This window comes from Pristis pectinata, chromosome 21, assembly GCF_009764475.1.
Source record: "Pristis pectinata isolate sPriPec2 chromosome 21, sPriPec2.1.pri, whole genome shotgun sequence".
NCBI classification, from domain to species: Eukaryota; Metazoa; Chordata; class Chondrichthyes; order Rhinopristiformes; family Pristidae; genus Pristis; species Pristis pectinata.
The window spans coordinates 28,960,591-28,987,693 of NC_067425.1; the positions used below are offsets into that span (position 1 = coordinate 28,960,591).

At 38.4% G+C, this 27,103-nt stretch overlaps 1 protein-coding gene across 1 annotated transcript in view; it reads left to right on the forward strand.

Moving 5' to 3' along the window:
• tmem132e (transmembrane protein 132E) overlaps positions 1 to 27,103 on the forward strand; it is a 447,898-nt gene that overhangs the window by 291,599 nt on the left and 129,196 nt on the right. The window contains exon 5 of the mRNA XM_052035543.1: positions 26,748 to 26,891. Within this exon, the coding sequence (XP_051891503.1) occupies positions 26,748 to 26,891 (144 nt within the window). The remainder of the gene's footprint in view (positions 1 to 26,747; positions 26,892 to 27,103) is intronic.

The following is a 27,103-nucleotide window of genomic DNA, read 5'->3' on the forward strand; positions in this document are numbered from 1 at the left end:
TAATGCCACTGTCAGATCAACCATGATGTTATAGAATGGCAGAGTGGGCTCCAAGGGCTGCATTGTTTATTGCTGCTCCTATTTCCTAATTGTTTCTGTTGGGCTGATATCTGTGTGCATTGTGGATTTCTACCCACTGAAGAGGGTGTCAGTGCTGGGGTGGAATCAAATAAATTGAGGCAGCAAGTCAACAGCATAGCAACAAAAGTGTGTGCAGCTTTAAAGCATTACTGCAAAATTTAATAGTTGCAGGGATGAGGATTTTGAACATCCTCATCGTTTCATAATGTACTAATTAATAAGGGTTTGCTGTTTAAGTCATATGCTGTCTATTGATCTTCATTCATCATCATTTTTCATTCTTAAGCAGCCGGCACTGCGATGTAAACACTATGCTAAGTCTGGCAGCAATTATGTTTAATACTGGACAGACCCAGAAATAATCCAAGCCCCACCAAGCTTTCTGATCTCTTCACTTTTTACAATGGTTTTGAATTTTTCTGTGACAGGTTGTAAATCATTAGCGTCCATCTTTAATCTGAAATAGACAACTTCTGATTGGAAGGAAACACATTTTCTTAATTTTAGTTTTGCATTATGGTGATATAATAATTTAAGAATCTCTTTTAAGATGGGAAGTTTGTCTACTGAGGCAGTAGTAGCAAAGAGGAAATTATCCTGGTTGTATAGGCAATGGCCTACATCAATTAGAAAGATTTCGGTAACATGATCTCCATATGGAAACTTTGTAAAAGAGCACAGACCGTTATGTGCACTTGTGGTGAGGCAATGTCAGATCCCTTCATCTGCATTTAGTTGTGTGATAAATAAGATCCTACTTTGTCAGTAATTGGTACTAGTCAACATCAACAGCCTGGCTGAGGGTCACTTTACAATTATTACATAATCTAATACCTCATCAACCCTGGGAACCACAAAAACTGGGATTTCCCATTTACTTTGGGTCATTTTCGCTTGGACTCCATTTCTGCTTCTACCGTACTTCTTGGCGGATATGGCACTGTTCAAGGTTTACAATGAACTGACTCACTGATCACTGTTGTGAAAACTTAAGAATTTCAAACCATTTTTTTCTTATCTGTCTACAGTTTTCAGCTTCAGTGTTCTGTTGCAACTTCTCCAAAGTACCGTGCTGTTCTCTCAAGCCCTGATGCATATCATTTTTTTTGACCACCATTGTTTCCATTTGACATGTATGGAGAGGTGACCTGTGTGCCACTGTTGTAGAGGCAGTGAGTACTGAACTGTTAACTTTAGAAGATGCCAGAGGTATAAGACACATGTTAACTCTTAAATAAAGGTAACAGCCACTTGCACGTGTGCTTACATCACACCTACAATTTCATCATTATGTCAAATGCACATGATTCATTTACATGCCACTCACTGTGAACAATCATTCCCTTTGAGATGCCATAGCTGAACCTCCTAAAGCAGGCAGAGCTGGAAGTCATGGAATGACTTGGAGTGAACTGGTTAAAGGAATACTGAGGCAGACTCAGATATGGGATACTTCTGCAGCAATGATTTGCAGATTATGGTGACAAGAGCTGCGTACCCAGGAAGGTGCTGGGGATGGTCACCAAAATATATCAAGAAGTTCATCTAAATTACAACCAGGATTGAATTCCATCTTTGCATTTCAACTGACCTTGTGATATGTGCAAAGATAAAGTCCCCAACAAGGATTTATGTAATTGTGTATTCCTTTACATGTTACATAAGCAGCTTTTTTCCTTGCCGTGAGACCTGCTTTCCTCTGTGTAGCAGCAATATCAGTGCATTTGTTATATGTGGATTAATGTCATCTTTTCATGTCCTGTGTCCTTTATGATATTGTGTACATGCAATTATGAATTATTTGCATTTCAAACCCCCACATACGGTGTTTCAATGTACACAATGCATACTGTAAGGTGCTGAACTCAGTTTATGATCAGTATTACTTTACAGTTCAGTCTTGTTATGTTAAAGTGATGTTACGTAGCTGAATTCCGATGCCTAGTTTATTAATCACTTTCCCTCTAATTGTCATCAAAGTCTATGGTATTATTAAGATCTCAGTTCCAATGACTACTTTCTTCAACCTAGTTTTAACCAACTTTTTACTAGTGCATATTTCTTTCATTAAAATAATGCACATATCATGCCTTATTATCATCCACAATGACGATAGTCTCCCTAACTTGAAAGAACTTTCATAAATATTAACTTAATTATTGCTTTAAAACATTGAGCCCAATGATGCTGGGTGTAGCTGATGGTTACAAAAGGAACTACCACTGACCAGCTATGCAAATGGAAGTAAAATTCAGATAACTGTACATCTGCTGTAAATCCAGGACTTGTTGACAGATTTGTAAGGCCAAATCTGTCAGTTTGCCTGGATGCTGAACTCCCCGTAGAGTCTAGGACTAATACCCAGTCTTGCTGGGATTCTTCAGCATTCCCCAAAATCAGTTTTCAGATCCTACACCAGTCAAACTTGGCACATGATCTAAGACCCCATTGATTTCAAAAGGATTTTTGGGCTGCAGATATGAAGGTAAGGGGGAAAGGAGTTTTTCTTTATTAATTTTGCCCTAGTTTAATACGCCTCAAGGACTGCAGTGGTTCAAAAACGCAGCTCACTACCACCTTCTCAAGGGCAACTAGGGACAGGCAATTAAATGCTGGCTCAGCCTGCAAAGCCCACATCCCTTGAATGAATATTAAAAAAAATAATTATATGGAGCTTTTATGTGCTTCAATTAGTTTTAATGTCATTACTTTTAATTTGCTTTCATTATTTACTTAAGTTTTAATAGTTTTAAGTAACTAAATGTCGGAAACATTTAGCAGGATTAGGCCATTTAGCCCATCAGGCCTGCTCCACCATTCTATATGATCGTGGCTGATTAGTCACTTCAGTGCCCAGTTTCTGCCTTTTCCCCATATTCCTTAATCCATCTTGAATATATTTAATGACTTGACCTCCACTGCCTTCTGTGGTAGAGAATTCCACAGGCTCACCACTACTCTGGATGAAAAGATTTCTCCTGATCTCCATTCTAAATGGCATACCCCATACCCTGAGCAATAAACAATCTGCTGATGCAGGGTTTCGACTTGAAATGTCGACAGTTCCTTTCCCACCCCAAGGATGCTGCTCGACCCACTGACTTCCTCCAGCAGATTGTTTGTTGCTCCAGATTCCAGCATCTGCAGTCTCTTGCACGTACCCCATATCTGAGTCTGTGACCCATGGTTTCAGGCTCTGCAAACATTGGGAACATTCGCCCTGAATCTAGTCTTAGTTCTGTTAGAATTTTATGGGTTTCTATGATATCCCCTCTCATTCTTCTATACTCCAGTCTATGGAGATCTAGTTAACCCAATCTCTCCTCGTACATCAGTTTTGCCATGACAAGAATCAGTCTAGTAAATTTATGTTGCACACTCTACATGGCAGGAATATCCTTTCTGAGATCAGGAGACCAAAACTCAGATGGGGTCTCATCAAGGCCCTCTGCAGCTGCAGCAAGACATCCTTGCTTCTATACTCAAATCCTGTTGCCGTGAAGGCCAGCAATGCATTTGCTTTCCCTACAGCTTATTGCACCTGCAACTGGTGTACAAAGACAACCAGGTCTTGTTCCACTTTCTCTTTTCCCACTCAGATCTGTCTTCCTGTTTTTTGCACCAAAGTGCATAGCCTCACATGTATCTATATTAAATGCATCTGCCATGACCCCCCCCCCCCCCCCCCCCCCCACAAGCTTTGTGTCATCTACAAACCTGGAAATGTTACATGTAGTTTCATTATCCAAAATATTGATATATATTGTGAATAGTGGAGCCCAAGCACTGATTCCAGGGGTACTGTGTGTTTATCCAAAAATATAGTTTATTCCGATACTCTGTTTCTTACCTGACAGCCAGTTCTCAGTTCATGCCAATATTACTCTCATGCATTTTAGTTTGCACACTATTACTCCCTATTGCTCCCACTAACATTGGACCTTATCAAAAGCCTACTAAAAGACCAAATACATCACATCCACTGGTTCTTCTTTATCTATTACAGTTACATTCCCAAAAAAAACTCTAGTAGATTTGTTAAACATGATTCCCCTTTTATCCAATCCTGTTAACTGTGTTCCATGTGTTCCATTATTACATCTTTTATAATAGATTCTAACATTTTCCCCACTACAAATCAGACTTGCTGGCCTGTAGTTGTTTTTTTTTTCTCTTTTTAAACAATGGGGTAATATTTGCTACCCTCCAATGTGTGGGAAGTGCTCCAGAGTCTAAAGAATGTTCGACAATGACCACCAATACACTGCACCCACTATTGCCAGGGCCACTTCCTTTAGTACTCTGGGACTAGCATATCGGGCCCCGGGAATTTCTCAGCCTTTAGCCTCATTGATTTCCCAAGCATTACTTTAAATAAGTAACTGAATCAATATTAGTAAATCCTTCAGTTCTTCCCTCTCTCAACCTCTGATTCCCTAATGTATCTGGGAGGGCATAGGTGTCCTGCTTTATGAGGACATAACCAATGTATGTGTTTAATTGTTCTATCATTTCTTTGTTCCCAATTAGGATTTCCCCATGATTGTTTTAACAAAAGAAAAAGGTAAAGAAAACAGCTTGTCAAAGCCTGTCAGAGAATTTGGGGGACAGATCCTCTCTACTACACTGCCCAACATTGATTCAGTATCCTGACTTCATAGCCAGACTTGAGGGTGCAGGCAACAGACCCAAAAGCAAACGTAGCGCAGAAGCAAAATACTGCAGATGCTGGAGCTCAGTGTGCTCTCGCAGACAGCAGTACAGTGGCCTGGAATATCTAACATTGATCAATAGTTTCCTACCCAGAATAATGCATACTGTCAGCAACTTCACTGAATCTCCAATGAAGTTTGGGACATTCTCTCCCTCTAGCAAATCTCACTAGTCTCATTGGTGAATGTGGAAGTCAGATATCCAGTTCTCATGCTTGCTGATAATGCCAGTGTTAAAGGCACACATGCCAAAAAAAACTTGTTTTACAATTTTATTACTGGCAACACCTCACATCTTAAATCTCACATGCTCTTCTCTACACATAAAAAATATACTTACACTGAACAGGTGTAGAGGTACCATAGCAAACTGGCAAATTACTTCCCAACAGAGCAACTTGACAGCTTTAATTCAAAATTGATTTCCACAAGAAAAGGGAGCAATTTATTTCAGCCAAGTGTAAGAGATGGGATTTTTCAGGACCTGACTTGTAAGGCACAGGATATGAAACTAAGCTGAATGCAGGAAACTGCAAATGTATTTCAGGGAGCAAAATATAGATGGTGTACAATTGGGATCTGCTCCCAACATTGTCTGGAGTCCTTGGGTGTTTTCTTGCTCCATTTCTGCTCCTGAGTACCTGTTCTATTAGTTGCAGAATTATGTGCAGTAATTTTAAGTTTTGTTTCCTCTCACCAGGGAGGTGATGCAAAGCTGTTGTTCTATCAGATGCAGTGCACAATACTTGCTCTGGGTTGAGTCCAGCAATGGCACTGGCATTAGAATGTTTAAACGCAGTTTACCTGTTTGGCAACAAAATGGAGGACAGGATAATGAACAATTATGATAGATGATTGGCCCTGAAGATGAGACTAAGTAGTTATAATCTCATTCGTTCCTATATTTGTGCATCTATTCTATTTTTGCAATTAATGTTGATTATTTATTTTAGCCATTCAGGAATAATAGAACATTGGAGGAGGTGTCACTTGGGTGGCAATAGGATTGAGTTGGGTTTTATACGCAGAACTCTTCTGCAGGTAGGTGAGAGTGCGCTGTTGTATAGCACTAACATTAAAGTTACAGTACAAATGCTGATGCTCCAGATTAAGCACTCAAGGTTAATTGAAGCACAGAAGGTTATTTGGTAGCAGATTTTTTGCCACAGATTCAAAGATGCTTATGAAGTCTCCATTTTACCTGTTTGTTTTCCATTGATTTAAGTAATTCAAAGACAGACAAAGGAAATTTACAGATTTAATATCCATCTGTAACCTAAAATGTTGAACACTGGTTAGTTGGCAAAATGCCACTTATGCTGGAAAAGCAGCTGGAAATTCATTTGATTTCTAACTTTGATGTCAAAGCCTTTGTAAACTTCTCCCAACCCAATGCCCAAACTGAGCCAGAGATCCTTTTCCTTTTCAGGATCTTCCATCTCTTCCTGGTGCACCAAAATATTTTGCTAGAGCCTGGATTTCAGGCGACAGAGGTTACCCACTGACACAAAGATTCAGAAGACTTCTTCCTCCTCGTAGTACAGTGGGCTCAGCAATCAGGCAGCAACTCTGAACTGAAACAGTGGTGTGTTTGATGTCCCAGCTGGATAATGACTAAATAGTTTGTTTTTGATTTTTGGTCAAGAAATAAGTGTTGGCCAGAATTTAGGGACTTCAAAGTATTGTTTTGGAAACTTAAATGTACATTCTTGAGAGCAGATGAGACCTTGGTTTAACATCTAATCCAAAGGAGGGCACCTCAGGTTGTGTAGCATTCTCTGTGTCAGCCTAGATATAAAAGAAAATTTTGATCTGTTACTTCAATTCAGTTTACTCACAACAATCATAACTTGAAAGCCCATAACAAATACCAGAGATTAATTCTTTTCCTAAATCAGTCATTTACACTTGCTTTTAACAAGGTACTTCTGCAGTGCTACTATTTTGTGCTTTTGTTTGCTATGAAAGCACTAGTTCAAACTTTGACTTCTTGCAAGTCATTTCATTTCTTCCCTGTTGAATAAAGAAATCAGAGCAATGGCATGTATGAAAGAAAAGTCATACTGAGAAACTCATAATAGTTCTCAGCAGTCTTCTCTGCTGAATCGTTTGAACTGCATCTCTTAATCCTGCAACATTACATCACTCACATTGTCATTTTTCATTCTCAGTTTCCAGATAGTCCCATTTTACAGAAGTTTTAAGCATCTCTGAGCCATTACTGCTTTTTCAACTTAGCTTTAAATAGCTGAGTTCAGTTCTTCTGAACTTCAATTGATAAATGTTTTCTTTTCCTTTAACATATAGGACATAATTTTGTGAATTTGGGGCATGGTAAGTATTTTATTTTCATATTTACAACTGTCTATTCTGACACTATAGACCACACCTTTCAATTGCTTACACTGATCCATGATACCTTTATTTGTGGCTAACCAGGCTCTGACCAGAGTATACTATCCTTGTATTGCAAGCATATGAATTACGAGAGGACTAGGCCACGACCCCTCACACCTGCTTAATACGGTTGTGACTGATCTGATTTGTAACCTTAACTCCGCATTCCCATCTATCCGTGAGAGTCTTTCATCCCCTTTTGAAGTATCTATCTACCTCTGCCTTAAAAGCATCCAAAGATATTTATATTTACTCAATGTTTAACTATTTGAAAATGATTTTACTGCCAAATGGTTATTAAATCAGAGCTGGCCCATCACCAATTCAATATTCAAGCATCTACTAATTTTAGCTAGTGCCTGACTAGCTGAACAACTTATTGGATAATTACCTATCTTTTAAGTAAATTCATATAAGAGAGGTGTATGTATGATTGGTAATTTTCAGCATTATCATTAAAACATTATTCTAAACCCTAACATGACACACAGGGTCCCAATGCAAGTGCTTGAATCTTCCGAGAAATTGTGAAGATTGCTTGTCAAAGCTGATTTACAATCCAGAGTTTTCTCATACAAATGGCATTCCAGTTTCACTATAGGCTGCAATTCTTACAATCTGAAATCTATCTCTATTGCTCTCCACATAAAGATGGGAAAGACCGCAGCTAACAATCACTCCTTCAACTGCTTTGAAAAAAAAATGAGATTTGGCTTCAAGCTCCATGCCAAACTTTATCCAATGCATGAACTTGCCCACAGTTTTCTTTAATCACACGTTCTTCTGTTCCACTTCCCTAATGTACTTGCCTAACTTCTTAAATGCATCACATTGTATAGTTATGTAAGCAATCTGTTTATAGAATGTAATGTACTTGAATGTATATCAAACATTACAGAAGCAAAAGAATAATCTAAAGATCAGACATTTGTACCTTGGGAGATTGATACATTTTTGGATCTTATGGAAATCAAGGTATTTGGGTTAGTACAAGAAGGTGGTACTGAGATAAAAGAGCACCCAAAGTCATATTGAGCAGCAGGTATGAGGGGCCTAATGGTGTATATCTTCTATTTCTTATGTTCTTACTGGTTTCACCTGATATGAGTATAATTCCTTTGAAGGAGCAAACAAAATCAAGGACCAATAGTCTTCACATCACCACACAATGGATGATAGCCTTTGATGGACAGATCCCTTCCTGCAATTTTACCATTTCACACACAGTTATTAAAAGTATCATAATGTGATGCCTATATTGGTATGGCTGAACTTTAAATTTAGACAGCTGAAATGGGATTTATTAAACATAAAATTATTTACCCTATATTGGTACTCATGCCCACCGAGCAACTGCCACCAAAAAGATAGTCATTTCCACTTTAAACATGCTGATTTCTTCCACCAGCCCCGATCTCACAATCTCAGCCTCATAGCTTGATCTTGATTCAGGATTCTCTACCTGATCCCCTGATCTAATCTCTAACCTCCAACTCTAATACTCAGGGGCAAGATACATCTTAATGTTTAACTCTGATATTCAAATAGCTATGAATGTTTAAATTGTGTCTAATATTGCACTTTTTTCATTTTTAGTTTTTCTTCAATTGATATAACTCATTGAAACCCAAGTTTCTGAGGTTACCTGACAGGACAGATGTTGTGAAGAACCTTACGCTGCTTGGAGAGTCTAGATCAAGGGGGTATAATCTCAGAATAAAGGATAAACCATTTTAGACTGTGGTGAGAAGGAATTTATTCTCAGAGAACTGTGAATCTTTGGGAAACTCTATTCCAGAGAGCTATAGATTCTGAGTCATCAAATATTTTCAAGGCTGAAATTGATTTTTGGACCACACTGTTATGTGGATCAGTTATGTGGATAACAATTTAAACAAACCTAGCTATTTGAACAGAAGTTTATTCAACCTCTTTAAGCAGATTGATAAAATAAAGAAGTCTTGGAGCCTTTGTGCCAGATTTACTGTTTAGTAAGATCGTAGTTGATCTGAAATTGGGCCTCAACATTTTCATGCCTGATCCACATAACAGTGTGGTCCAAAAATCAATTTCAGCCTTGAAAATATTTGATGACTCAGAATCTATAGCTCTCTGGAATAGAGTTTCCCAAAGATTCACAGTTCTCTGAGAATAAATTCCTTCTCACCACAGTCTAAAATGGTTTATCCTTTATTCTGAGATTATACCCCCTTGATCTAGACTCTCCAAGCAGCGTAAGGTTCTTCACAACATCTGTCCTGTCAGGTAACCTCAGAAACTTGGGTTTCAATGAGTTATATCAATTGAAGAAAAACTAAAAATGAAAAAAGTGCAATATTAGACACAATTTAAACATTCATTGTTCAGAGGTGCAATACTTAAAGCAACAGGCTGATGGTAAAAAAAACTAAGCTTCATCTCTATTCTGTGCAAATAAGTGGTTGTAAAACATAAAATTGTGTTGCATTCAGCTGAAGGAGTACAAGATAGATGGCCTTCAAGAAACAGACTTGTATTACAATTTTTGTGCGCTACACATTTGAAAATCATTTTTCTTCTGTTAGAACAAAATTGCAACCATGTCTGGGTTTAATCACATTAATCTAGATAACTGGCTGGGCCACGTGGTCAAGGTTCCATCATGTGCATCCAATGTGACTTAAAGTGCAACATTCCTTTTGGGCACTACAGGAAAAATAAATCCACATTTTTTTCAGAACCAGCTGTTTTTGGTCACCTTCAATTAAATATTTTTATAACACTTCTCCAACCAAGAACCTAGTACTCAAATTTGCACTCCTATTTTGCCTCCCATTCCATCAGCCAAGCTCAACTATACCTTCCACTCCCTCCCCACTCCTCCTCAATGATTGACCTAGGCCGTGACAACTAATTCTCCTGTCATCCTGATCCCAAAACCACCCTACCCCTAATTGGCATAACTCTCTCATCTTCCAAATTCCAGTCTCTGAAATCCGTGACTTCTTCCAAATTCCAATCTCTGAAATCCGTGACTTCCTCCCCCACATTGAATCTTTAATTGTGACCCTGTTTGCCCCAAAACATACCAAACTGGTGAGCTATATAGCCTGTGAAGAAAACTGCTCAAGGCCTGGTACTGAAGTTTGCAGCATAGGTTTCATGATTGAAAAGTTATTCGTGCCTTACAGGATGTACATCATCTTTCTCTGCTACATCAATGACTGCATTGGTGCCGCCTCCAGCACTCTTGCAGAACTCATCAATGTATCGCCTTCACTACAAACTTGCACCCTGCCCTCAAATTCATTTGGACCATTTCCAACACCTCTCTCCCTTTTCTGGATTTCTCTGTCTCCATCTCAGGAGACAAGCTGTCCACTGACATATGCTATAAGCCCACTGACTCCCACAGCTATCTTGACTAAACCTCATCCCACCTGGTCCCTTGTAAGGATGCCATTTCTTTCTCTCAATTTCTCCATTTCTGCCACACCTGTTCTCAAGATGAGTCTTTCCATTCCAGCACATCTGACATGTCCTCCATCTTCAGGAAATGTGGCTTCCCCTCTACTGTGGTTGAGGAGCTCTTGCTCACAGTTTCTTCCATTTCCCAGACTCCTGTTCTCACCTCTCCTCCTCACAATTCACCCTACCAGCCTTGGCATCCGTTACGTCACCCCTCATCATTTCCACCAGCCGCAACATGATTCCACCACCAGTCACATCTTCCTTCCCTCCCCCTTTCTGCTTTCCACGAGAACCACTCTCTTCGTGACTCCCTGGTTCGCTCAATCCTACCTACAGCCCTCTTCCCTCCCTGATCACTGGAGTAGCAAGTGAAAAAATCAGATCAAGAGGCTGACCATGAAAATTGGTCAGATATTTTACATAGATAAAGATGTTAAGGAGTGAAAGGAAGGCAAGGAAATGAGAGGATACAGGAAAAGGTTGAATCAGCTCAGAAGGAGCAATGCTGTTTCTTGACCCACTAAAATCAAATCAGCAGTTTTTTTCCACCATGTTTGTGATTAGCTTCCAGTGGTCCCTCGACAAGGAACCTTTGGTCCTAATTTGACCCAGTCATCATTACTGCTCTTGGGTTTATTTTCTATTCATGTGTTACCCAAGACCCACACTTTCCCATCCCCAATCCAGGGCTTCATGTAACATTTGCCTTGCTCCCCAACTATTTTAATGATCAGGAATATGGAAATGAGACTCAAGGTTCAATATCTGGGCAGCCTTGATCTTATTCTGTGTATGGGCATATACTCTTAGAGTTCTGGGATGTCATAATTTTTTCTTTTATATTGTTTTTTTATATATCATTTGCTTTCACAATTTTTTATGCCATTGTCCCAAAGTCTTTTTTTTGTGTTGGAATATTGTATTCTCCTTTGCTCTTTGTGTTCTATATAGAATTACACTTTGTCTCATCTGTGATTGAGAGTTGACAATTTCTATCTATCTCCTTATTGACTGGAAAAAATCCCATTGAATTAAAATAACTGTTCAGACTCGTATTTAGATTTTTACTTTTGCTCTTGCCATAGTACCAACCTCACTTGCTTTGTACTGCACTTAACTAAGTGACTGTCATTCCATCCTAGTGCTCCTGTTCATAAAAGCAACATCATGGCATATTGCTATTTTATTCAGTGAGAACTGATCTAGCTTCCTTAACTACTTACCATTGATTTTTGACTTAAAACCAGTTGCATGTGTAGTGTTGATGTTTAGAACTGATGTTATACAACTTGTATGAAATTAGGTCAGAAAGTTGTTTGTTGATATTCAAGGCCACTATATATTTACATATAAGATCAATGTGTAAAGTATGTCTATTTTTCTGGGACGAAATAAGGAGAGCGTATGACACATAACATTTGAATGATATTGTTACAGTTAATTTTTTGTTTCTCATCTTCTAATACTGCCTCACGCTCACATTCTCTTATTCCCCTCTTACTCAGATATGAGTTTGATAGCTTGCCTGGGGGAATGGATCTGAAATTGCAGATTGAATACTATATTGCTAACTGTGATTATTGATGCTGCAATATGTACTCATAGCCACATCATGAATCCTCACTTATGTAGAACATGATTCCCCCTGGACAAGCATAAGTGCATATTTTTGCTATTTTATTTGTGCTTACATTCCCTTTCAATGTGAAATACCTAACGTTCTTTCCTGCCTACTGTATTTATTCATTGAGTACTTGACCTTAATGAACGCTTAAGGCTCCATATTCAAACAATATGCTGATCCAGTTGATCTCAGCTGGGCCAAATGATTGTAATCCAATTAGTCGCACTATTCATGATCCACTTCCCATTCCTGATTATTGGGCATTAACTCCTGTTAGAATGCATCTGTGTTCTTTCACGAATCCAGGAGTAATGATCATGAATGGCCGGAAGGCAAATATTCCTATGGAATTATACTGCAACAGGAAGAAGCAAACATATGCAAGAGGAAAAGAGAGAAAATGTGAAAGAAAATGATGAGATATTCAATTAAAAATAAAATGGGCATTTAGTACTCTGGTTGAATCCTGCAGTGAGAATTTTTAGCCATCAACTTTTCTTATCAAAATTATTTTAATTGTGCCACATTTGTGAAACAGGATTTTTGGTTATAAATTATGATAGTACAAACTGGAAACCACCAGGACATTATCATAAATAACATGCTATAATCTAATAGATACACAGATAATGAAATTGTCATTATTCCCATTAGGAGATATCAATTTGATTCGCATTTGATAGAAGAAGATCATTTCAAAATCAGATTTATTATCACTGACTTATGACGTGAAATTTGTTGTTTTACAGCAGCAGTACAGTGCAAAGACATACAAATCTATAAATAACAAAAATAAATAAATAGTGCATAGAAAAGGAATAATGAGGTCATGTTCATGGGTTCATGGATTGTTCAGAAATCTGATGGCAGAGGGGAAGAAGCTGTTCATGAATCATTGAGTTTGGTTTTTCAGGCTCCTATACCTCCTCCCTGATGGTAGTAACGAGAAGGGGGCATGTCCCGGATGGTGAGGGTCCTTAATGATGGGTGCCACCTTCTTGAGGTACCACCTCTCCATGGTGGTGAAGGTTGTGTCTGTAATGGAGCTTGCTGAGTCGATAACCCTCTCCAACCTCTTGTCATCCTGTGCATTGGAGGCTTCATACCAGTCTGTGATGCAACTAGTCAGGATGCTGTCCACCGTACATCTATAGAAATCATTTCGTATCATTTGCTGAATTCCTCCTCTCTTACATAATGGTTTATTGCATTTTCATTAGTCAAGTAGAAGAATATATATGAACTACAGTTTTGTAATTTCCATTATGGCATATGATGATTTTTGGTTGAGTAACATTTAAATGAATTTTCAGGCTATTTCACACATGTCAGGGACACAATATAATTTAAAGTACTTAAGTGCCAATTATTGTATGGCATTATCAGAACTGACCCATGTGATATGTTATTGAGGATTGCAAGTTAAAATGAAAAGTTAGTAAACACAAAACACTTTTATTCCAAAATCTGAAAGCATTCCTTAATCTGAACTAAACCTTCCCTTTTTCTGTGATGTTTAAAACAAGGGGATGGGAAAGAAATGAAATCATTCGACAAAAGAGATGACCTTAATTAATAATGCATCCTGCTGAGGTTCCTAAGGAATTAATGTCATAACTTTATGATGGTTGTGAAAGAAGAGTAATAATAGTTTTTGTTTGAATAGAGATGCTACATTTCAAGTTCCAAAATATTATTTTTGTGTCCTCCATTTGCATTTCTATTATATCCACACTTAACAATAAAAAATAGGCTAAATTCACAGAAAAGGCCAAAAAGAATACCCCATTTCTGCATCATTCTGCTTGCCAATGGAGAAGAGGCATGGTGGGATATATGATAAATTTCCTTTTTTGTAAATGTTCCAGTGTTTGATTTTACATAATATTTCTAGCACATTCTTTGTCTTATCCCTAAAAGTCCCTTGGCCCTACAAGTGTGTGCTGTCACCAATATGTTATCCTCATCCACCTTGTATTGTTTATGAAGAGTCTGAGATACACCCTGTAAAGCCAAAGTGAACATGTTTTATTCTTCCAACAGACTATTAAATTCTTTGCCTTAGTCCATATACTAGCTAAGTCATTATATATTTGTCTCAATGCAGGGACAGTTTGTACTAATCTTTACCCTAGTTAAAGTTTTCTTACTAATGACATGGATGCAGGAACCAAAGTGTAGAGTAGCCAAACTTGCTGACAATGCAAAGACAGTAGAAAAGCTGTGAGGAGGTTACATAGGTCTGTTCATTTGGAGGATGATTTGGATGTCCTTGTACGTGAAACAAAAAATTAGAACAAAAGTAGAGCAGTTAATCTAGGGGGCAATTAGAACTTTTATAGCAGAGCAATGGAGTACAAAAATAGGGAAGTCTGATCATGACTATTCAGAGCATTGGTGAGACCACAGTTCACAAATTTCCTCTCTTTATTTGTGGAGGGATATACTTGCAGCAGAGATAGTTGAGAGAATGTTCAGTAGGTTGACTTCTGGAATAAATGTCTTATGCAGAACCATTAGTCAGAATATGTTCAAAGTCATTAGAGTTTAGAAGAATGAAAGATAATCCTATTGAGACACCCAAGATTTGGAGAAGGCTTAACAAAGTAGATGCTAACAAGATGTTTTGCTTTTTGAAGGAACCTAGAACTAGGAGACATAGTTTCAGAATCAGGTGTTGCCCATTTAAAACAAAGATGAACTGAAGATTCTCACCAGAGGTTGGTGGATTTTGGAATACACGACTCTAGAGTACATATATTGGAGACCGAGATAAACATATTTTTGAACTATAAGGGATTTGAGGATTATGAAACCACACAGAAAAGTGGAGGTGAAGTCAAGGTTAGATAAGCTTCACTTAATCACTTGATCCACTTCAAAGATAAAGCAATTTGAGTGACTACCCACCCATGTTCATATGCATTGTGAATATTATTCATAACTATATTGGAAGGAAATCATACAAATAACTAACAATTTTACAAATTATTTCTTTTCAATTATCCACCAATGCCATTTTTAAAGGCCTAGCCTTATCTTGCAATGGACACACACCATCCACCCTACCCTCACTCTGCTGAGCTGCAACCTAGTTGCCAGAAGGTTGCTCGTTCTTCTACAAGCATGCTCAGATATCCTTGAATATGGATGCCCACCAGAAGCTGTTGCCCCAGAAGCTTTTGTTTCAAACAACCATCTCACCCAAGTAAAGGAGCTGTCCAGGATAGATGACTTCAGGTCATGGGGGGCATGTTGCCCGAGAGGCACTGCTGATCTTGTGAGGCCAGAGAGTAATTCCATGATCTTTCATACCAGTTGATCTCTCAAGGAACCAGGTGTACAAATCTGTTCCAAAGTCTTGATCCCTGATCACACTCCCATTGTTTCAACCTCCAGACCCAAAACTGATGGATCCTGACTCACCATTATCTGGTTCACACTGTACTCAGTCCTTTCTTCAGACTTAGCTCTCTACAGACTCAGACAAGACTCTGTTCACCCATGCTAGAACTATCTCTCAATGCTACTGCATCCATCGTGTAATATACACTCTAACATCCTACTCCACTTACATCCTACCACAGATGATGACCCAAACATGCATTACTTTAGCCTTTTGTTTTTTTCGAAGGATGTGGAGGATGGACAGTTAAGAAAGGGGTATGCTGATACTCTGGAGCATGTCTGTTATAGGAAGGAGGAAGTACTAGAAATATTGGAGCACATTAGGATGGATAAATCCCCAGGGTCTGACAGTATCTATCCCAAGGTGCCAATGAAAGCAAGGAATTCTCCTGGAGATTTTTGCATCTTTGTTAGCACAGGTGAAATACCAGAAAACTGAAGGATAGTTGATATTGTCTCCTTGTTCACAAAAGGCATTAGGTCACCTAGTCTGCACTTGGTCTCCTTAGAGGAGGCTGTAACGAGAGCACTGAATAAAGCTCATGAGTTTGCAGGAGGTGCATGTGAATCTTTGCCTCACTTGGAAGGGCTGTTCATGTTTCTGGATGGTGGTGAGGGAGGAGGTGTAGGAACAAGTGTTGTACCTCCTACAGTTGCAGGGAAAAGTGCTAAGGGTCAGGGAGGGTTGGGTGGGGAGGGTTGAGCGGACAGCGGAGTCATGGAGAGAGTGATCACTGCGAAAGGATGGGGAGGGGAATACGTGGCTCGTGGTGGATTCCCGTTGCAGTGAGCGGAAATGAAGCTTGGAGGGTGAAAGGCAAGGACCAGGGGAAACTGTTTCTGTTCTGTTTGGAGGGAGGTGCGGGAGGGTGTTAAAACAGAAGCCTGGGAAATGCTGGGAAATGGAGGAAATGTAAGAGAGGGCTCTATCAACCATAGCAGAAAGGAAGCTATGCTTCCTGAAAAAGCAGGACATTTCAGTTCTGGAGTGCATGTCCTCATTTTGAGAGCTAATCTTATGGATTATGGGCCAGGTACAGGGAACTGGGATTAGCTAGATAAAACTTCTTTGGACAGCATGGATAAATGTTTATCCTACTGTGAAGAATCATGTGATATCTTTTGATATTAAAGATACTCAAGCATTTATAATATACAAGATTATGGCGTCTCTTAATATAAATAAATTAGCATTTCATACATAACAATCACAATAGAAGTATAACAACACCTTGCATAGATATCAAATACAAAGAAATTACTTCCTTAAGATTCATCTCTGGCCTAATTTTCATAGAATAAAATATAGAATTAAGTTAAATAGTAAGGATTAAAGTAGAAATGTTTTTGTGGGAAAAGCATCGTTTTTTCATAATCTAGTATTAGAAAGGCTGTTGAGAGAGAAAAAAAATCTCAAATGAAGCTATTCTCTGAAAAAGGAATGGTGTAGATGAAGAGTGTGGATCAATATCAGCTTGAATGTTGTGCCAGCTATAATATCAAAGAGTGACTGATACAGCCTTGCCAGTAAGGAACACAGTGAGCAAAAAAGAAAACTGAAACACATACTGTCTTCCTCTAAATCAGTTCCACCAACCTAGAAGGCTGAGACCTCAATGAGTCTGCAGCTTCACCAGGATGCTATATTGCTCAATGAATAATTTTGTGTTTAATGAACTGGAGCTGCTTTTAAATTTACAAAAAGAAAATACTGGAGATGTTCTTCAGGTTGGACAGCATCTGTGGAGCGTGAAACAGTGTTAATATTTTAGGTTTGATAATCTTTCATCAGAACTGGAAAAGTGAGAAAACAAGCATGTTTCAAGGTGCAGAGAAGGAGAGGCAGCTGTCATGGGGGGTGGGGAGGAGGTAGTTGGTGGTGGGAGTGTGCTTGGAGAGACCAAGGGGAATATCTGTGATGGGAGTGCCCGCCATGCTCACGCCAATCATCAAGTACCGTATCTACACTATTTCCATTTGCCTGCACGTGATCCTTAGCCTTTTATGCCTTGGCTATTCAAATGCTTGTCTAGTAGATTGTTCTTAAATGTTGTGAGAGTAGCAGCCTTCACCAACCTTTGGATGAAGATATTCTTCCTCTGATCCTTTGACCACTTACCCCAACCCTATGCCCTCTAGTTTTTGATACGTCTGCTTTGGGGAAAAGTTTCCTTCTATCAATCCGTATAATTTTGTATACCTCTGTAGCCCCCCCCCCATAAGCCTCCTCCATTCCAAAGAAAACAAACCCAGGCAATATCTTGGTTAACCTCCTCTGCATCCTCATCAGTGCAATCATGTCCTTCCTACAGGGTGGAAGCTAGAACTGCACACAATTACTCCAGCTGTAGCCTAACCAATGTTCTATAAAGTTATTCCATAACTTTCCTTGATATTGCCTTCATTCACAGGAGCATAGAATGTAAGTATCCTGAATGCTTATTCAACAACTTTGAGCTGAGGTTCGTCAAAATGGAATCATTTCCTGCAGATGTGGTTGCTGGACTGTCTTCTTCTCTGACAACCACCCATTCTAGATAAAGTACATCACTGACTCTGCTAGTTCTTTCAAATCTTGAGAGAACATAGCAGATGAAGGTAGAAAATGCTAGAAAAAATAGAAAATATGACACAAGGGACAGATAAAAATGCAGATGTTGAGTGAAGCATAGAGAATAATCAGAAAAAAACTTAAGTTCTTTGTAAAACTTTAAATGCAACGCTTACCAAAGTTTTTTAAAAAAATGTTGTTTTGGATAATTGGATTTAAGGAGATGCCTAAAGTGAATCCTTTTTGGTTTCTCTCTACCCCCTCAATGTTATCTTTAGCATTCTGAAAAAAATGTATTATTGCTGGGAAAGAATTTTATGGGTCACTGGTCCCTCATCCTTCTTCAGTTTTCTTGCAAAAATACTGCATGGCACCGCAAAATGTTGAATAATACAAGGCAACATGCTGTTTTTACTTCATATTACGACTTGGAAAACACTAATTGTAAGTAAAATAAATGTCTTACAGTTTGAGTGTGCCTCTCAGCTGCTGAATACCAGCTAAACTATTATGATTTAGAGTAGCATTTTGAAGCTTTATGTTTTAATTTCATGCTTCACTTGTTAATCCATTAATTTGTTAAAACTGTTTGGACAATGCATTTGATTTTTTAAAGCAGTAATTAAAAAAATCATTGTGTCCTTTTATTCCATTCTAAATTTTGACATCAATTAAACAAATGTTTTATGAATGCAAGCTTAGATTTTCCTTTTCATTCCGCTTGATATTAATTTCATAGTGACAAATGGAAATGGAGAATTATTTGTCACACCAACTTGATTCACCAACTCATTTACTGTCATAATTTCCAATTGAAGGTAGACATCATCTACCAAAAGTCAGTGGATATATTTAAATTAGGTAGTTATGTAACAGTGGTATTACTTAGCAAGTTTTTTATTCTTATAACTTTAATGACTTAAAACATACACAAGCAAAGCATGAACTACAGGAAATGTCAGCCAGTGTGCTTGAGACAAAACATTTTCTGTTGCTGCTAGAGTGCTGTACAATTATATTCTAAGAGCAGTACAGATGCATAACTTTCATCTGAGTGCCCACAGTGTCAGACACCAAAATTTTTCTGTGGCCTATACACCCATTGTGTCTAAATCTGCTGACAGTAATTGTTTTTCATCCAAATTCTTTCACTCTTGAATACACCAAAAGGTAGAGTGTCCCATCTAGCTCGTGAAGAGATTCACAATGTCCAAGTGTGATATTTCTCCCTTGTCCTAAATAGCCAACCTCCTTATACTAAAATTCTGCCTCCTTCTATACTGTCCAACTAGAAGAAATATCTCAATAGTTTACCTATCAATCCCTCTCCGAATCTTATATTACCTCTCATTCTTCATTCTGTTCGCCACAATAGCAAGGATCTCCCGGTGACCATCCACTTCAATTCCACATCCCACTCCCATACCAACGTGTCTATCCATGGCCTCCTCTACTGCCACACTGAGGCCAGAAGTAGGTTGGAGGAACAACACTTCATATTTTGTTTTGGTAGTCTCCAACCTGATGGCCTCAACATCAATTTCTTTGACTTCTGATAACCCCTCCCCTCTTCTTCCACCCCCTCTTTTTGTCTTCCCTCATTCCTGTAGCACCCTTCCCCCTTTTTGTTCCCCTTTCCCTCACCCTGATGATCTGCCCATCCCTTCCCCCGCCCTTATGACCTGCCTATCTCTTCCCCACATCCTTCCCTTTATTCCATGGTCCACTGTCCTCTCCTACCGGATTCCTTCTTCTTCAGCCCTTTGCCTCTTCTACCTATCACCTCTCAGCTTCTTACTTCTCCCCCCTCCCCCACCCTCCTACCTTCCCCCTCCCCCACCCTCCTACCTTCCCCCTCTCATCTGGACTCGCCTATCACCTGACTTCACCTATTACCTGCCTGCATGTACTCCTCCCCCTCCCCCCAACTTTCTTATTCCGGCTTCTGCCCTCTTCCTTTCCAGTCCCGATGAAGGGTCTCGATCCGAAACATTGACTGTTTATTTCTCTCCATAGATGCTGCCTGACCTTCTGAGTTCCTCCACCACTTTGTGTGTGTTGACCCATTTTTCTTGTAGAATAGCTCCCAAGGATACCCTCTCATCCCAGGGATCAACCTCGTGAATCAATTCTACACTGTTTCCAAGAGGAAGAAACTTTTTTTTCTTGATTGCAGAGACCAAGACTCCAGCTGGTACTCCAGATGTGGTCTCACACAAGACCTGTACAATTGCTACAAGCTTTTCATGTTTTGTACTCCAACATTTTGTCAATAAAACCAATATATCATTTGCTTTTCTGATTATATACTGCATCCAGCAGTTCTATGTTTTGTGTTCAAGAACACGCAGAACCTTCTGTGCATCGATATTTATTAGTTTCTCACCATTAAAAAAAATCCATTGTCCTGTCTTGTTACCAAAATGAATAGCCTCTCCTTTCCATTCATTGTATTCCATTTGCTATCTTCTTCCTCGTTCATTTAGTGTTCATGCCCTGTTGGGGACTTTGCATCCTTCTCCCAAATTACTTTGCTAGTTAACTTTGTAGCATCAAAAAATGTGGATATATTATACTTGGTTCTTTCATCTCTCATTAATGTGGAATTTAAGTATCCAAATTTCTCTCTAAATGAATGCAGTCAGTTTCTTATCTGAGCCAAAGAGGGAAGTTGGATTTTTACATTCTTCTAAACTCAACCCACCCTTCTCAAAGGCCTTCCTTCTGTTCCTCCCACTCTGAATGAGGATGTTTTGGTGAAAGCAAAGCAGGGGGGCTCTGCTCATATCAGCTAAGACAAAGAGGACTGTTGCACTTTTAAACCCTGACCAAAACAGCTTCAAGGTGATCCAGTAACAGTAACCAGGGAGGCGTTCATTGATCAAATCAAAACATTAAACATTATTAGTGAGTGTACTTGGCAGATTCCAAATAGCCTCAGCTCAGGGGATGTTTTACAGCTCTGTTGCCCTTCTGCCATGAGAAGGAAGATGGTTTCCTCAAGCTTGATGAGCTGCCTCCCTCCTATTCCTCACTGTTTTAGTTTAAATGGACGAGATGATGGCCATTGAGTGGCCTTTTCATTATCCTACCTTTGAAAGTTATCGTCAGTGTGGAGAGAGGAGGGAGTGAAATTCAATGGTGTAGTGAGGTTTGGGTTGGTGTAAGTGAGATTGTGTATAGGTAACAATATTTGTGTGTGTGGTGGTGGAGATTGGGGGGTTGAGAGTGGTGGATGTGTGTGTGTATAAGAGATCAGTCATTGCACTAGTGTGTTGTTCACTTTGTCATATATTGTGAGATCATGACATTTCTTCTGACATCCTATTTTGCTGGGATTCTCGCAACTCTAGCTACTTCATGCCAGGTGGCCCTAATGGTAGCTCCTCTGTCACACAGGATGTTCTTCCCGATTTTTGATTCATTGAGTAGGATTTCTGTGCCCCTCTGAGAAAATCATGGACCTCTCCCTCTTCTTCTCCCTCTCCCACACTGACTTTTTCTTTCTCATGGCAGCAATGATGTATGTTACTGCTATCTTGCTGACATGGAGAGTCTCTCTATAAAGGCTAATGTCCATCTCTAATTGATACATAGCAAAGAGTCAAACATTGCACTGAATTGAATGTGATGCTATCTAAAACTGTGCTGGTAGTTTTTTAAGACTTCTTTCTTGAAGTGAACCTGTTTCAAATTTGCTTTTAACCAATTTTATGATTATTTGAGGTGTCCTTATTTGGCACTAGCATTAAATGCCTTGATGTTTTAGCACAGCAAAACCAGGCGAAATCCACTTTCCAGACATGTATTTCTATTCAGACAAGTAATTCTTTCTGGAAAGTACCACAACACAGATCAAATAGATAGTCCCACGGTTTCTCAATTCTAATATACTTCCCTTTTAAACTATAAGCATTAAATGGATCCCTCAAGTTCCAGAAAATGCATGAGAAATTGCCTTGCAAAGTTGTGTCCTATTTCTCTGAACATCCTACAGTGAATACCACCAGAACAATCTGTTTAAAAGTCCTATTTCTAACAAGAGCCATGTCTGCACTCATTTTATCTTGTTTACTTTTAGTATAACTCTGTGTTGTGTTATTTCTTCATTAGGGGAAACTAAAAGCAAGTAGTCATTCAAAATTGCCACATTTTTACAGAATCCTTGATTAATACCAGATGATTCTTTATGACTTTTTGACTGCCATCATAGCTGCAAAACACTCCATTATCAGTTTAACAGCTCTCCACTGATAAGTCAAAATGACCTTTGTGAACATCTTGGTTTACTAAAGAGCAGCTGTTACAGTAATACTCGAGTAAATGGATTGAGTATTGGTATGAGTCTGACATATGATGTAGCATTTAAGACATTTAACAGTTCTGGAACTCACTGCCTGAGAAGGTGGTGGAGGTATTCTCACAACATTTAGGAAGCATCTGAATGAACATTTGAATTGCAAAGGCACAGCAGGCTACAGACTAAGTGCTGGTAAATAAGATTAGTTAAGATAGGTACTTGTTGATCAGCATAGACATAGTGAGCTGAAGGGCCTGTTTCTGTGCTCCATGACTACACAACCATGTACTTAGAGCATTGAGATATTCTATGGTTGGTGATGTTTTAAAAAGAAAACACCAATAAAATTAGCAAAGGTTTTATTAATCTTAGTAATTTCTTGTATACTCTGGATATCCTTGTATTGCACTTTCTGCAACACATTAATTTTCAATCCTATAATTGTCCATTTGGTTGTATTACAGACAAATTAGACGTGTTAATACATTGAGAAGTGTTAATATTTGTCTTGGCAACAGAGAATAGTGGTCAGTAAGAAATACTTTGCTTAATAAAAGCAAACATTAAGCATTTGTAGACAGTCTGGAAAGTGGCTCTAAAAATTTGGCCTTGCCACTTCTGGGTGGTGGAGGGTGCATTCATGATGCCAGGCTGATAAGGTCCAAGGCAGATCAGATAATGGGCCTTGGGTCTTATTGTGAGTCAATGACATGTAAAAAGCCCACCAATGATGAATAGGGAGCAACTGTGGTACTGCCTTGTTGCCAGGGCTCTCAAGTAAGTGGATTCTATGCTCAGGGGCAAAGAAAAAAAACAGGTTTGCAATATGATAATTTATTTTAATAGAAATAAATGCAGGGTAAAGCATGTAGAAGCCAAAAACAATAAAGCCATGAAATGAAAAAGTTCTGATTTAGTAGAGCTATAAGCATCTTAAGGTTATCTAAATTTAATTATATCAAGACATTTAAAATAGAAAGTAAAACTGCTAGGATTGTTTTGATTTAGACATGGAACTGTGAATATATTGTATTGAAAGCAACAACAACAAAAAAACTATGTTGTGCAAGACTTTAGATAAATAAACTTTGAAGCATTAAAGAGGTTAGTGAAAGCAGAGAAAAATAAGAGGATGCTTTTGATACCTTTTTTTAGATCTGTGAAGAATTATTACATCCCAATTAGAGAAGTAATAACCACTAATTGTTCTAATTATATATTGGATTTACACACTAATTTTATCAGACCTTTAGGAAAAATAAACAGTAAATTTAGCAAATCCATGATCTTGACATATCCACACCAGAATTTGTCCAAGGCCTTAACCGGCGTAGGATCCAATTTACGAAAAGCACAATTAAATTTTAAGTCAAAAGATAACTGACCTTCACAGCTATGTATAAAGTTGTTTTCATCCAGTGGTGGAAATGAGAGATTAACTGAACTGTTTGAGATCAAATTATTGATAATCAAACAAATGAAAACATAGTTGATACAATGATAAAATACCAAGTCTGCATAAAGAGTAGTTTGATCAACAGATCATTGAGAACATACCATTGTTGAGCAGGAGTTTCTCAGAACCTTTTTCAGACGTTTCATCAATGATTTCTTCATCCTGTGTTAGAAGTGGGGAGGATCACTGATTGGATAACATTCAGGCTTGCAGTGATAAATAGCAAGTACAATTTGTGCCACACAAATGCCAGATATCAACAAGAGAGATTTCAGTACCCAATGTCTCTTTGTTATTCAATGGTATTATCATTGATGAATTCCCCAGCACCAACTCCTGACCAGATACTTAAGCAGACGAACCACATAAATGTGGCTTCAAGCATCGGTTAAGTGTACTGCAACAAATTACTCATCTCCTGAATTCCCAAAAACTTTCCATCATCTACAGGCCATAACTCAGGAGCGATAGAATACTTTTCACTTGCCTGGATGAGTGCAGCTCCACCATACAAAAGAAGGACAAAATGAGTCTGTTCGATTGGTAGTTTCCACAACCTGAAACATCTGCTGATTCTAGCACATAGTAGCTCAGTGCATACCAGTAACAAAATGCAATGCAGTAACTAGTCAATCCTACCTACTATCAGGACAATGATAGCAGGCTATTGATAGCACCATTCCATCCCAGTCACTCTATATCATGACATGGAAACGTTCCACCGTTCCTTCATCATTGCTGTGTTAAAATCCTGAACCAGAATTATGAGATTATCTTTAAATGGACTGCAACAGTTCAAGACGGTTATTCATCATCATCTTCTAAAAGAGCATTTAGGCAAAGGCAATTAAGTACTGATTTTGCCAAGGACACCTAAATTTCATGAATGAGCATTTAAATTATAATATGTTTTATGCAAATAATTTATTTACTAAATATGAAATGAAACATAACGAGTAATCAAAACACCTAAACCCTAAATATTTGGCAAAGTATTTCCAGTCCACCTCACCTACATGCAGTTGAAAATTGATGTTGTCAGTAAGCTAGTTGACTTTCAGGTAGTCAGAAAGATCAGATTGTGTCAAGCTTTAACTTAGTATCCAACGTCATTTGTTATTGAAAAGTTTCATTACTTAGGAAGCACATTTGCATTTTAATAATTTGAAATGAAAAACTATAATATTACAGATGCAAAATACTCTTTATTCAAAGACATTTCCATATATTTTACATTAAGATTAGGCTGTAGTGGACTTTTAAACTACACTGAGCTTTTCATTTCAATGCTAATAGCGGCATTCAACAAAAGCAGAGATCAAAAGCTATTTTGAATCCTTTGAGCTACACATTACATAAATGCACTTGGAATATAAACTGCATCATTGAGTTCTACAACATACACATGGAAAATCATTTTGTCCTTTGATTGGAAACTTGTAAACAGCAAGGTCACCATCAGATTGTCATGTATGAGATGGATTACCCCACAGGTCCATATTACAATCAAACTATACCAAAGAACATGAAGCACAAACTGAATCTGCTGGAGGCAGAGACAGGAGAGTAGTGGGTTCACCAAGGTTGTGGAGTATTGTCTTGCATGCTGCACTTGAAGAGTCAAGAACATGCATGAACAAAAATAATTCCTATCGGAGAGCCCAGTTGGTTTGCAAGGATAGGCACTGCATTATAGAGGTGTTTATCATGTTGCCACCTTGTAGCCAAGACACTTTTATCCTTCGGCTGTCCTCATAAATCTGTCTCTTCTACTCAGGTCATCAGTGCTGGAGGGGTGGTGGGGGGGAGTATGCTGTCTACCAGGTAACAAATGGAATAGTCTGATTATCTACCTTGTGTTTCTCATCAGGAATTAAGGTGTAGGTGCTGAGGAGTGCTATAATTAGAGCAGTGCTTCCTCAGAACTCTGAACAAACAAGCCATTGAAGAACTGCTTGAGCTGCCTGACTGCACTGCAGGTATTCTACAGGACAACCTCAGCAGCCTCTCCAGTTTCATTATTTTGTGTTGTATTCTTTATTATTTTGTCCTGCCAAGGGATGCAAACCTTAGGGAGGAAAAACTAGGGTGAAGAAGCAGGAAGATCAGAGCTATCTGAAAATGCTAATAAAATGCCAATGATGCTAAAGTTAAAAATCACTTTATCAGTGTTGAATCTCAATGTGAGTTTGAGCGCAATCATTAGAAAATGTCTAATAATAAAATTCTTCTTTAGTACCTGATTTGAGGAAGCTCCTTGAACCATCACCTACTTTAACACATAATGTAACCTAAGTTGTTTGTGTAAGAAAATAATTCCTAAAATAGATGAATTATTGCCACAAAGAGTTGATGTCCAGTGTTTTGTCTTAATGGAAAGGTCTCATTTTTTAAAATAACAAGTTTCAGATCATTTGACGAAAGCAGAACTTATTGGATATTAGATGTGTTTATGTAGGGCAAGATGGAATCATGACCATTTCACCCCATGCCAGTCTTCTTTACCTATTAATAAGAACTTATCTATTTACATACTCATTTGGTGCTTGATAGTAGAATTTAAAATATTCTAAAAAAGTTGGAGGAAACAATTCTCAAATACTTAAGATACTTGCTTGTCTTTAAAAATTGACGATGCAGGGTTTTTTTTACAGAATACAAAAAACAGTAAACTGAATATCAGGAGCTTCACCCACAATTTGCTAACTTGTTTGATGTGTGAAAACAAATGTCTAAAGCTTAACTGTGTGTTTTTCCTTCTTTGCTAGAATACTGAAATCATCAACACCGCAATACTTACAGGAAGGACTGTGGCTATTCCTCTAAAGGTCATTGCAGTGGAAGTGAATGGAATCATCACAGATGTGTCATCCTTTGTTGAGTGCAGGTCCACTAATGAGGATATTATTAAGGTAATTTCACTCAAAATAGTGGAACAACTATGAACTTGGCATAAATTGATCACAAATATTGACAGCTAAATTAATTTGTTCTGTATACTCAATAGCAGATTGATTGCACTCAGGGAAACGGATGTAGTATCAGTATTTCCATTATGTATAAAGTGACAGTCATTGTAAAAATGAAGTCTGGCACGATCCAAATGGAGCAATTTGACCGATAT